At 40.7% G+C, this 13,396-nt stretch overlaps 1 protein-coding gene across 1 annotated transcript; it reads left to right on the plus strand.

Annotated features, from left to right (window-relative positions):
- The first annotated feature begins 3,686 nt into the window (after positions 1 to 3,686).
- Positions 3,687 to 6,739, plus strand: TMEM18 (transmembrane protein 18). Its single transcript, XM_062488520.1, has 5 exons — positions 3,687 to 4,016; positions 4,226 to 4,346; positions 4,965 to 5,019; positions 5,941 to 6,034; positions 6,126 to 6,739. Exons 1-5 carry the CDS (start codon positions 3,687 to 3,689, stop codon positions 6,213 to 6,215), a joined length of 690 nt encoding a protein of 229 aa, XP_062344504.1. The 3' UTR covers positions 6,216 to 6,739.
- Positions 6,740 to 13,396: the final 6,657 nt, after the last annotated feature.

Raw genomic sequence — 13,396 nt, forward strand, 5'->3', positions numbered from 1 at the left:
GGGACTTTTATCAGGCATGGACAAAGGCAAAAGATTAGAGGAGGCTCTCCTTCCCGGGATGATCCAAGTTTATTGTCCTGAAGAGTTTCAGGGAAAAAAGAGAAAGCATGGGAAACACGGGGTATTTTCAACCCCAACTCAGGGGCGGAGGAACCCCAGGTCACAGCCACTCAGGGCTGGCCAGGGGGGAAAGGGAGGGGTTAAGGGGAGAACCATGCTACAAACCGAGAGGGGAAACAGAACAAACCATCCTCAGTGCAACACAAAACCATAAATGTGCATTACAACATTTGTTGTTTTAACTTACTGTCCCACAGCCAATCCATTCAATCAAACATCAAGAAGATCCAGAATCAAGGAACTCCCAATGGAAAACATCTGATTGGTTGGACAGTTTATTTGGACACTGGGACATACCAGGGTGGACATCCTCTATTACAAAAGGAATGTTATGGGTTTTGATTATTATTGGAATAGTTTTGAGTTTGTTTTTATGTTTTATTAAGTTCATCAAAAGAACTGTGGGGGAGGCATTTTTAATAAATAAAAAATGGGGAGATGCTGCATCCCTGGAGTCAATGAAGGATGCCATGGTCCAGAGGCACTGGAAGGAAACACTCCTCTAAAGGTTATGGAAATGTCCTCCCACAGTTCGCTGCAGTTCTGTATTAATTACCCAGTTATGTCATCCCTGTTCTCACCAGTTCTACAATGTTCCCTGCTCCTGACTTCCCTATTGGCCCCAGTTCCTAGCTGTTCCTCCCCTGGATCCCAGTTGGTTGTTACCTTTTAGTCCCATCTCCCCTCTGCCCTTGTTCTCTCAGCCCATCAGCCCTCAGCTCTGTTGCTCCTCTGCAACCTGGTTTATATACCTGGATATAAGATATATAATCCTTTGTTCTGGATTTTTTATCTCTGGTTCCCTTCTGTGCATGGTAAATAAAGCCCCACAGGAATACCACACAAAGAACCCCTCCTGTCATTCTTTCACTGACCCTTGGAAGTTATCACACAACATGAGCATCTGGTGCACCCTGAGCCATCCATCTTTTCTCGTGGAGGAGACACTCTTGGGAATGCGGTGGTCTCGGCAGCTCCTGCCGCGCCACCACAGGATACCCTATCATACAGAGGGTTTTACCAGCCAGCTTGTTTTTACAGCTACCTAAGTTTAAGACAAATGTCTGATTTTAGATCCTTTCCTATGTAAAGTAAATGAAGTTTTTCTGTTGTTAAAAAGGAAGAAAAATCCTTTTACCAATCAGGCTTTTTTATCTTTCATCCAAATCATTTGGATAATGCTGTCATGCATTAGCAGGCAATTACATAGAAATCTGAATCTTGCAATAGAAAACTGAAAATAAGTTTTAGGAACTACGTAGGTTTCTTACAATAACAAGAACAGAAACATTTCTAGCTTATTACTATTATTTGTACTTTACACACCTGGTTAGTATTCTTAAAAAATAGGATCTAATTGCAGCATACTGGCTCTGCAAAGCTATAAAAGGACAAACACACAAGTTTTTCCCCTATAAAAAAGGAATGTATCTGTTCATTGCCTTTTAAATACCTTGTTCACATTTCATTCTCCACTAAAAATAAAGAGAACATACACCACACAGAAGATACTTATGTATCTGCTACCATCTGCTGACAAACAGCATTATTGACTTTATCTTAATGAATCTTAAAAGAAATAACTTGTATTTCCCAACAGGAAAGTTTCCACTGATGCTACAGTGGCTGACAGTAAAAGCTACATGATTTTTTAATTCAGTATGTTGTAGCCACAGTAACCCAAGAATTTCTTATCCACCCACCTTTGTCTGCATCACAGATTCACCACTGACCAGCATATTCCACTCATACAGCAGTGACTGCATCCTGCATTCATTGAAGACCTTCAGCTATTGCAGATAGTTGCTGAAGTCAATTACTGAGCAATTACACAAAACTCATTCCTCATTTAGGAAACACAAAACTATTTAATTTATTAGCTGTAAAACTTTCCAAGTAAGTCACAGAATGGGTCAGATTGGAAGGGACCACAGTAGGTTATACGGTCCAACCATCCCACTCAAGCAGTATCATCCTACAGGATACTCGCTGCACTGGATTGTGCCCAGACAGTTCTTGAATATCCCCAGGGACAGAGACTCTACAGCCTCTCTGGGTAACCTGTTCCAGTGCTCAGTCACCTGCACAGTAAAGAAGTTCTTCCTCATGTTCAGGAGGAACTTCCTGTGCATCAGTTTCTGCCCATTGCCTCTTGTCCTATTGCTTGGCACCACCAAGAAGAGCCTGGTCCCTCCTCTTGACACCTTCCCTTTAGACAGTGACAGACATTGATCAGGTCCCCTCCCAGTCATCTCTTCTGGAGGCTCAGCTACAGGCCCAGCTCCCTCTGCCTTTCCTCATAAGAGAGACATTCCAGCTCCTTAATCATCTTTGTAACCCTTCATTGGACCTGCTCCAGGTGCTCCACATCTCTCTTGTCCTGAGGAGCCCAGAACTGGACACAGCACTCCAGATGTGCCTCACCAGGGCTGAGTAGAAGGACAGGATCACCTCCTGTGACCTCTGGCAATGCTCTTCACAGTGCACCCCAGGACACCTTTGGTCTTCTTGGCCACAAGCACACACTGCTGGCTCATGAGGACCAGGACCCCCAGGTCCTTCTCCATGGAACTGCTTCCCAGCAGATCAGCCCCCAGCCCGTACAGGTCCATAGGGTTATTCAGTCTTGCTTTCCAATCTACAGTGTGGGACCTCCCCTAGTCTTAATTTTAAGACACAAATGGTAGCAGAAATGACCACCTTTCTATCACCTTACTTAATTTTACAACACTTCAAGTGAAAGCCTTAATTAGCCTCCAGATATTATTTTTGTTGAGAAAAAGACTAGAAAAAACCTAAAGAGAAAAGAAGCAAAACTAAATATAAAAAATCTTCAGTTTCAAGTATCTCATATTAAATTGCAGAAGTGTGGCAGTGAAGAGAGACCAGGTCAGAGTGATGACCTGGCTATATGGTAAACTAAATTAAAAGAGCATCTTCAATATTTACTTATACATGCATTACAAAAAAATTTTGGGGGAAAAAAAAAAGCCAAAGCCTCACATCTGATAAGTCAAAATATCAGAAAAAAAATCATGTAATTAAAGCAGAAAGTAGAGGTATCTCTTAAAATGCTGTTTGTTTGACAAATCGAATCCTTTAGATTAGATTTGGCTTTATTGTTATGAATCTGAACTTGAAATGCTCTTTAAGTGGTGAGTCTTAAGAGTAGTCAGCTCTTCCATTCCTAGATGCATTTAGCAAACGGAGTTGTAAGTTAGAGGTTTAACCGGCGCCTTGTTCCCTTTCCATTGTAATTATTTTTTTCAACTTCCATAGTTAAAAAATGTGCCCTTGAGGTCTGCTGTAGTGGCGAGAAGAGGGCCCCGCTGCCTCTCGAGGTGGGCATTACCTGTAGAGAAGCGTGTTTTTCGTTTGACTTAAATTCTTGCCTGGAGAGCTCAACTGTGTTTTTAAAGAACACTCAGCTGGGCTTAAGGCTCTTTTTTTCTTGCACTTCCATCGCTAAAGCCAATCTTGGGTGCTCCTGAGAGGAGACCAAGAGCCAACACCGGCGCTGGGTCACCGACCCAAAGCACCGAGCGCAGCGGGGCCCCACAGAGCAGATGGCGACACTGGTGGCCTCCCGACGTCAAACGCTGAAAATGCCACCAGAGCTCCTTCCCCGTTCCGGAGAGCCAGAGCTGCTTCCGTCAGCCACCCTCAGGACAAGGAGCCAGCGGTGTGTGCGGAGCCACCTCGGGCCGCCCTCCGAGCCACGGCACCCCCGCCCCCGGCGCTCCGCTCACCTCGGGGCCGCCCGGGGCCGCCCCGCCCCTTTCCCGCCATCGCCCCCCAGGGGAGGCGGCGGCCGCCCGAGTCTCGCGAGAACCGGCGCTGCCGCCGCCATGGAGCCGCCGGTGCCCGGCCCGCCGGGGCTGTCGACCGTGCTGGCGGTGAGGGGGAGCGGGGCCGGCCGGGGGAGCGGGGCCGTCCGGCGGGGAGGGGGGAGCCCTGGGGGCTGGGGGCGTGCCGCTTGCCGGGCGTGCTGCGGGGGGCTGCGGCCGCGGTCCGTGACCGACACCGGCCGCGTTCGGTCTCTCGTGGCCGCCCGGCGACGCCCCTTCTGCCGCCTTTGCCTGACGCGCTTTCCGTGTGCCCGCAGAGCACGGACTGGTCCGAGCCCTGGCTGCTGGGGCTGGCCGCCTTCCACCTGCTCTGCTTCCTCCTGACGTGCGCGTCCCTGCAGCACCGCCGGCTGCAGGTCGGGCACTTCCTGTGCATGGGTGAGTGCCGGGCCCCAGAGCGGTGCCTGCGGCTGAGTGTTTGTCTGTCTGATAGCGGTGCGCGCCTGTCGGCGCTAATCTGCGATACAACCTGCTGTGGCCTGTAAATACGTATTTATTTCATTTCCAAGAAAATACATGAAGTGGTGTGTGAAAACTCCGGCCGTAGTGAGGAGGTGGCATGGGTAAGGTTACTGCACGGTCATCGCCGTGTGTGTCACAGCTTCCCAATGAAGAGTTCCTGTGCTGGAGAAGCAGAAGAGAAATGGACTGAGCCAGCAGTTGCTTTGTAGTCTGCCTTGTTCTTACGGTGCAGTTCAGTGAATACGATCAGGTTTAGTTTCTGAAGCAAGTTCACCATGTGCCCTGCTGACAGCCATGGGAATGGCATGAGGAAGAGTGAGACTGGCTTGTACATTGCAGTAACAACTTTTGTATTCTCGGGGTTTATCACCTGAGAGTCCACAGTGACCTTGCCTAGCCAAAGCAGTCATGGCTGACTGGCAGAACACCTACTAGCTTTGGTTTAAGATCACGTGGATTTGGATTAGATGATACATTGTGAGCCGTTTATTTCTAGAGAAATACCGAATCTAATATTTTTCTTTTATTGTATAGTGGGCTTAGTGTACTGCGCTGAATATATCAATGAATTAGCAGCCATGAATTGGAGGTAAATGTTTTCACTTTCATTTTTTTTAATAAAACTATACAATACATCATAGTTATCACATTTTCTAAGAAATAATAATATCATGCATTTATTGTACTGCTTAAAATCTGTTTATATGGATGTTTGTAAAACTGGTCTAAGAACTGCAGGAAAAGCAGAGTGCTGTGGTTAAGGGGGAAAGAATGTGAACTTTGGCTTTTTTTTGAGGGGTGGGTTTTCTGTTTGCTTGGTTGGTTTCTTGCTGCTCTATTTTTTTTTTTTTTGTTTTGGTGGAGATTTTTTGGTGGGGGGGTTCTTTGCTATTCATGTTTAATAGCTGAATTAAGAACCACTTCTCAAAAATAACACTGCTGCTTTGTATATTTACTTATATATATAAAACAAGCATTAACATTTGCTTGGTTTATTAAACCTGTCTACCAGAATCAAACTGATGGTTTATTTTGATATTTTAAGCATTGAATTAATCTTGCCCTGATATTGCTAAAAGTTATGTGTTTAACACCACTTTATGCTGGCATCTAATTGTCGTCATTATGTTTCACTTCAGGCATATGTGACCTAAATACACCTTTGCTACATTTATTATTTTTGGTTTTTTTTCTAATATAAATAAGCAAAATGCCTAAAAGATAGTTTCATATGCTTCAGAATAAGCATGATTTGTGATGCACTTTTGTGGTCATGTTACTTAGCTTTTGCACATAAAGCTGTAAAAAAAGAAAGACTGATATTTATAACTGAACAGTTATCAACTACCTCTTTCTTCTGACTTAATACAGTAGAATGCTGGCCTGTGCTTGGTGATTCCAAGATGTGGGATGATGTGTACAGTGTCCATGTAGAAGAGTTGCTGGGAAAGTTGAATGTGTGAACTACACTAAATAAAGCTTTCTCTCATTTTCTTTTTGTTTGTTTCAGGCTCTTTTCTAAATACCAATATTTTGATTCAAGAGGAATGTTTATTTCACTTGTGTTTTCAGCGCCGCTGCTGGTGAATACTATTATAATTGTGGTACGTATGTGTTAATTCATGTAGGTGTTTATTAAATGAGTGAATAAAGGTATATGTACTAGTCTAATTTAATAATTTACTTACTTTTCAGGTCACCTGGGTTTACAGAACTTTGAATGTAATGACAGAACTAAAGATGCTACAGCAGAGAAGGAAAGCAGAAAAAGAGAAAAAGAAGTGAAAGTGCCAAACACTATTTTTCTTTCTTCAGTTGTAATAACACCTGTCTGGGTAATCAGTCCTGTATGGGTATGCAGGAGCAGAAGTACTTTTGTGTCCTGTGACAAGAGGACTTTGTAATTGTGGCTGTGGACATTGAGGTGAAAGCAGGCATCTACAGTACATTTGAACTGGTTGTGAGATCATGAAACCAGTCTTAAGAAGTCTTTGTGCCCTTCAGTGTAAGATTGTTTTCCTCCATGACCAAGGCTGTTAGTATTGATGAGACACAATCTTCCAGTTTCCATTTGCTTGTGTATTTTTTACTATGTTTTTTATTGTGTGCTTATCAAGTATCAGTTATTCTGCTGCTTAAGGCAATTGGAGCTGTGTTATCAATTACAGTAAATGAGAGCTTTTATTCAGAATAACTCAGGAATCCATGCTTCTGTGAAGCACTTCACTTCTTTATAAATCAAATTTCATACTTCCTATGTGTACTGTGTGCCAGTGGTTTTTATAAATAAAACTATCCGCTCACTGCATCTTAAACTGAGTTAATTAGTATTCATTTTAAATCAGACGTTTTCCTTCTTTTTTTCCTCATAAAATCTCCCAGTTTGGCAAATACCCATTTAATTTGTGTAAATAATTGAAAATTATCTCTGCATTTATTTCAATTTATACTTCATGTTTTTAAGGCTTCTAGATAAATCATTTTTTTAAAACTGGATGAAAACTTGGTAGTTTTATGCTTTTTTGTAGAACAGAAAGGAAGGGAAGAAGCTTAATGTTTCACGCAATTTTTTTCCATTTTTAATGCTTCTTAAAAATAAATAACTGAAAATTAAAAATGGGGAAGAATGAAGAAGGCTTTAGTTTAGCTTCAAGTAGCCTGTTTTTATTGAATTAAGGTAATTTGAGAAGAGGTCTGGACACGATGGAGCCTGCCCATATTTAATAGAAGTTGTATGTTTCTGTGGAGACATACAGTTCTAAAATAGGTGTCATTTAAGGCAGGAAATATGATCTACAAAACTGATCTTACACTAATTTGAAAAACACTTGGGTACAAAATTGCAGAACACTAGTAAGTTTATAAGCTAAAGAAGTACTGGTGAAACATAATTTTTGATTACTTGAATAGTCTTCACAAGAGTGGAGATGGGGACTTGAGGAAGAGAGCAGATGCATGTCATACACAGTTGGCAAGTCTCCTAAACAGGGAGAAAGTGAAAATCCTCCTGGAAGGGCAGTGAAGTGTTAGTGTTAGATCCATTTCTTTACTTTTCCCATGCCTCTTTGGCATTCCTTTACCCACTCATTGCTCCATCCAGAACTATTATCAGCTAGACTATTTTATATCTACAAACTAAATAGATGCAGATTTGTTTGTTTTCCCGTTCTGCTGCGACTCTTGGTGCAGTGTGTGGTGTCAACTGCACAGAGAAATGGCGAGTGCTCTGGTAGATAACGTGTGGTTTTTTGGGAAGGAATGAAGACAGTCTGTCCAAATGAATGCCAGCTGGGCTGTGGCAGCTGCCAGTAGGACCAAAGAACAGACCTTTTTGATTTCATATACATAGGATGCTGTCTTCCCAGGCTGGTTTATAAAAGTTCAGCCTTGTTCCTGTGATTTGATGGGGAGAGTCACAATTTTCACGCATGGCCCTAAGCGTGACCACTCACATCTTGTGCTCCTGACTTTCCCATTGGTAACTGTTTTGCAACAAATCCCTGCACAATTGTTTTAGAGTCACAGACTTGAAGCTGTAATACTTCATATGGAGATACTACCTGTTACCAAGTAGCCTTTGGTTTTACAATGTGAAATGTATTGAATTTGATTCACAGTAATTGAGGAGGTTCAGAGTAGTTGAGCAACAAGTCTCTTGCAGTGGAAAACAGTGTGCTGTGTTTAGTGCATCCAAGGCAGACTTTCTCCAGTTAGTTTGCTAGTTTGCCTATCTTGTGTGTGAGGTTGGAAAAAAGATGGATAATACTTGGTTTCAGAAGCATGATGGAATTTTTTTTTTTGTGTTCTGAAAGTATTGCTGTGTGAAAGTATAAACAGTTCCAAATTCAAAATTTGTATCAGTATTTTTTTGAAGGATGAGCATCACAAAATTGTGAGTGTAAAACCTTCCCTGACTCTTGGAACTACGATAAGTAAATCTTAACAGTTGCATGAGATAAATTTTCACAAACACAAAAATGTGGTTTCCATATATCACAAAAACATGTCGGTTGAAGGGGACCTTGAAGATCATCTAGTTTTGACCCACTGGCTGTGGTCAGGGATTCCACCCACTAGACTGGGTGGCTCAAGACCTAATCCTACCTGGCCTGGAACACTGCCAGGGTGCAGCACCCACAGCTTCTCTGGACGACCAGGGCCTTGCCATTTTGTGAGTGAAGGTTTTCCTCATAACAACTAATCTAAACCTGCCCTCCTTTAGTTGAAAGCTGATCCCCTTTGTTCCATCACTACATGTCCTCAAAGAAAGCCACTCTCCGTCTTTTTTGTAAGCACCCTTTAAGTACTGAAAAGCTGCAACCAGGTCTCCTTGGAGCCTTCTCTTCTCCAGGCTGAACTTCTCTGACACCCCTTTCTTCTTTGTGTCACCTGCACCTTCTGTGTGTCGTCTGCAAACTTGCTGAAGGTGCATTGGATCTCACTAATTACTATAAAGGCTATATTGAATCTCACCAGTTATTATAAAGGTGTTATTGATCAAGGCATTAAAGGGCACCAATGCCAAGACTAGGGCTCTGAATGACACCACTTGTCACTGGCTTCCACCTGGGTATAGCTGACTACAATCCTCTGCTTGTGTCCATCTTACACAATTTCTTACACACAGAATAGCCCACACTTCAAATCCATGTTTCTCCAGTTCGGCAATAACAATGTATGGGACTATGTCACAGGCCTTGCAGAAGTCTACGTAGATTATATTTGTTGGTCTTCCCCTGCTGACTGTTGCAGTCACTCCATCATGAAAGGCCACCGGGTGGGTCAGACAGGATTTGCCCTTAGTGAAGTCTTTTTGGCTGTCTCGAATGACTTTCTTGTCTTGCATGGGCATGTGTATTTGTCAGAAAGATAGTCCAATTTTCTACATTTCAGAAAGACTCAATCTGTGATCTCCTCTAGCTAAACTTGCCTAAGAAACCCTAAGAGCAAAGTTGTTTGTTGGTATGCCTTGATTTTTTTTTTTTGTTTTGTTTTTTTTTAGTAGGTATCATGAACCGTAAGAGAAAAAACCCTCAGTAAGTGAAGCATGGCTTCTTTTCATCATGAGTCTGGATTTATGAGGTGATAGTGCAATAACATTAAGTATGGGCCTACTTGCTGACATACCAAAATAATTAGTTCATGAATTTAGAGGCTGTTCTGCCTGCTTAAAATCTGTATGTATAAGTGAAGGAGAGCCAAATGTTTAAGACTGGTAGAATACCTTTACTTTTAATTGGGAAACCTGAATTTAGGTTGCCTGTGAAAGAGACAGTTTATTTTATTTTCAAACATGCATACAGAAAACTGGTAATTGCTCAACTGGATCTTTTGGAGAGTGAGACGAGACAGAGGCAATTTGTTACTGGTCTGTGCATGTCAAAGGCAGTGACTCAAATCTTCAGCCTACCTTAATGTGTCTTTCCATGGAAAAACATTATAAAGGAGAAAGTAATATTAACCTGGCAACTTTATCACAGTAGAAGGTAGTTTTGTTGCACTGTAAAATAATGATAATCTGTGAGAAGACAGATTAGCAGAAATTAATTGGCAAATTTGCTGGAATTTGAGGTTGGCCTTGTTTCCTATGAAAATAACTGAGAAGAGATGAGTTTTCAAAAATGAGAGCCTCTCTTTTCCTATATCCACTGAAATACCATATTCTTAAGGTAGGATGTATTTTCACCTCTTTTTGGTCCAATAAATCTCATGATTCCAGGAAAAATAGAACAAATGTATGTAATGTATGTAATGTATGTAATAAGGGATTTTAAATGTCACTTCCACAGCAGCATTTCCTAGCTTAGCAGATACTTTGATCTCCATTTCCCATAAAAACCCACCTATCTACAAAAGTCACAGAAGGACAATGAATTGAGGTCTTTTAATCCTTGAATGTATTCTCAGAGAACATCCTTGAGTGTATAGACAAAGAACTTTGTGCTTTTCAACATCTGGGTCTTGAAAGGAGGGATCTACTCTAGAAAAGCTGTGTTTGAGTTAGATGGTGACCTGCTGTGGCTGTGAATCCTAAATGGAACAAGAGTTTACAAAGAATTGCTTTGTAGGTGTTAAGAATCATAAGCTCAGATCTTGAGCTCTATTTTTGTAGGAACTGAGATTTTCAGGAAAAAGATAAGTGATTCTTTGTCTGAACAAGACAGAAAAGAATGCAGCTGCAGTGTAGGAAATGTTAAATTTCTTCAAATACAGCTAAATGTATTTGCTTACTTTTATTGTAAACTTGATTAAACCTTCTGGATGCAGTCTTGTAGAGAATGTGCTCTAGGATAACCCTACTTGAGCAAGGAGGTTGGACAAGGTGACTAGCTGTGGTCCCTTTCCAATATGACCCATTCTGTGATTCTGTAATTTTTCACTTCAGGTTAACATGCCATTTTTATAATTAATATAGCAAAGGATTGGGGTTTTTTTGTTGTTTAGGGAACACAAACACTGTGTATATTTCTCTACTGAAATATTTTTGAAATATTTTAAAATAGTTTTTAAATCTTTTAATGTTTTTCAACAAAATACAAGCATTGATGTTTTTCTGTCCCTCGGGGAAGAGCTCACTGTAGGTAAGCAAACTTTCCACTGGGTGTCACTATCTCACACGCAAAACCTGACTCATAGCTTTCCTTTTGAGAGGGTTCTGGAGAGCTTTTCACCACAGCTTCATAAATTCTGCAGCATTTTGGAATGACCAGGAAGCCTTGAACTGTAGCCTCTGAAAACATAAACTGAGCTTCTTGAGCCACTTTCAGGTATTTATTGACACTCTTGCTTTTTACATTAAAAAGGGACAGTGATGAGGTACACATATATTTTCGGAGTCAGGAAGTATATATATAATATATATATATATTAAAATTTCTTAATGCATCAAGGAAATAAATACACTATTTGCTCATACGTACATTTCATGAGCAGGATTCTGTCTTCAACCAGTTAAAAAGTAATATAATAACAAAAAATAATTACATTATTGTGTGACCAATATGTGGGAAAGTTTACTGAAGCAGTCTAGTTCATGAACCGATGGAACTTATGCATGTCCTTTATTTCTTTGTGATTTGTCATTGCATAATGCAGTCTTATCACGTCTGTCCTTGTTACGTGACAGCTGGCAGTCACAGTCATGACTGAGGTTCTCAGAAGTCACTTCAGACTCTCTATCACCTGACAAACAATGCTTTGAAATGTTCAGAGGTTTTATGACTTCACTTGAGGTCTATGTGCAGTGTTCTCCACATGATGTTCTTTGTGTAGCAGGTTTTGAGCCTGGTTTTATTTATCTTTGGAATTCATCCGAGTTCTGTTTTCCACAGTCCACCTCTTGAAGAATATAGACTTACAGTTTGAATGGACTTTGTCCCACTTCCTGTGAGTTACATGCATTCACATTCACATAACAACTCTTAAAAGATTAGGCAATTATAATGTGATATGCTTGAGAAATGCCAGCCTCATAAATCAAACCTGATGTGTTTTGTGGACCTCTGTTTTATAATCTATCATCTAACTAGTTCCTCCAAATTGTGTCCATACTTAGATCATTGTTTTGCTCTAATACCAGAACAGTGTTGTACTGAAAATATCTCAGAGGACTCAAAAGGAAGGCCTCTATATTTCCTATATTTGTGTTTATTTTTTTCGTATAAATATGAACTGTAGGAATCTTTCTCATAGAGTTTCAGAGGCATAATGAAGCCAGGAAAGGAGCTGTAACTGGTAATATATTACATTGCTACAAGCACTGATTTTAAGGGGTCCCACTGAAATCATGGTCCTGTTTTCTTTGGCACCGTCTAAAGTTAGAACCAGTTGAAACTAACAGGGGGACGGGATCAAATATATTGCCTTTTTCATCTAAAAATGTTGTCATAATTAACAAGGCATTCAGCAGAACTGATTGAAACAAGGCACATGCCTTAAAATGGACAAGTTCCAAGTGTCATTTGCAATAGACTTGTTAATCCAGCCCTGAATCAAAGAAATACAATCTTGTGTACCTTTCTTCCCTTCTGTTCCATCAAGAAGAGTTTGCATAGTGACCCAGGGGGAGTCAGAATGAGATTCAACTGGATAAAGAGGAATCTAGAGTAGGATCTGTCACTGAAATCCCACTCATCTGTCAGTATTAGAACTGTGTAATAAACACACCTGAGTAGTTTCAATCAGCAGAGGAGGATGTAAGGTTTTGCATATAATCAAAACCAGTAGACCTTAAAGAACACCAAGCTTGGGAGGGGTTTAATATGGCAGGATCTACAAAATATGAACCATTTAGGTCTGTAACTGTAAGAGTAATGTCTCTGATAAAAAAATACTCATCCCCTTGATTAGGAATTAGTGAGACTAATCAGCTTCCTATAGCCGTCCTGGAGAGAATGTGATTTGTAATGTCTGTCCTCACACAAAAGCAGCACAAAAATCAGGAAGCTGATGTACTAAACAAATAACCTGGAAGCTTTTGGCTCTTTGTTGCAAAGTACTTTCTAGCAGGTTACAGGGAATTGTAAGATTTTAATTGTTTGAATACATTTGAGCCACAGCAGTATTGAAAAATGGGCTTAGAAACAGATGTAATGGTTTTACTTAAAGGTCTTGAATTTGTACGTTAATTGATAGCGAGAGCTTTTGTAAGCAATCACAGGCTGGTTTTTTAAGTCCCAGAATCAAAACAAACAAAACATTTCAGTGTTATCTTTTTTGTTGTTTCAATGTCCCCAAGTCCTTAATTCAACAGTTAATTCTACAGTAATTACCAAAAAGTGAGACCCAACATCCATCTGATTCAAAAGAGCAAATTTATAAAAAAGGCTTATGAGACTAATTTCTTTCTAGAAAATTGCTTTAATTTTTGCCAACAAAAATTCAAATAGATTACTAAAAACTTGTATGTTAAACAAGTTTTCTGTTTCCTCCATGTTGTAGGAAGAACAAACATAAAATGCAATATT

Source organism: Cinclus cinclus, chromosome 3 (genome assembly GCF_963662255.1).
Source record: "Cinclus cinclus chromosome 3, bCinCin1.1, whole genome shotgun sequence".
NCBI classification, from domain to species: domain Eukaryota; kingdom Metazoa; phylum Chordata; class Aves; order Passeriformes; family Cinclidae; genus Cinclus; species Cinclus cinclus.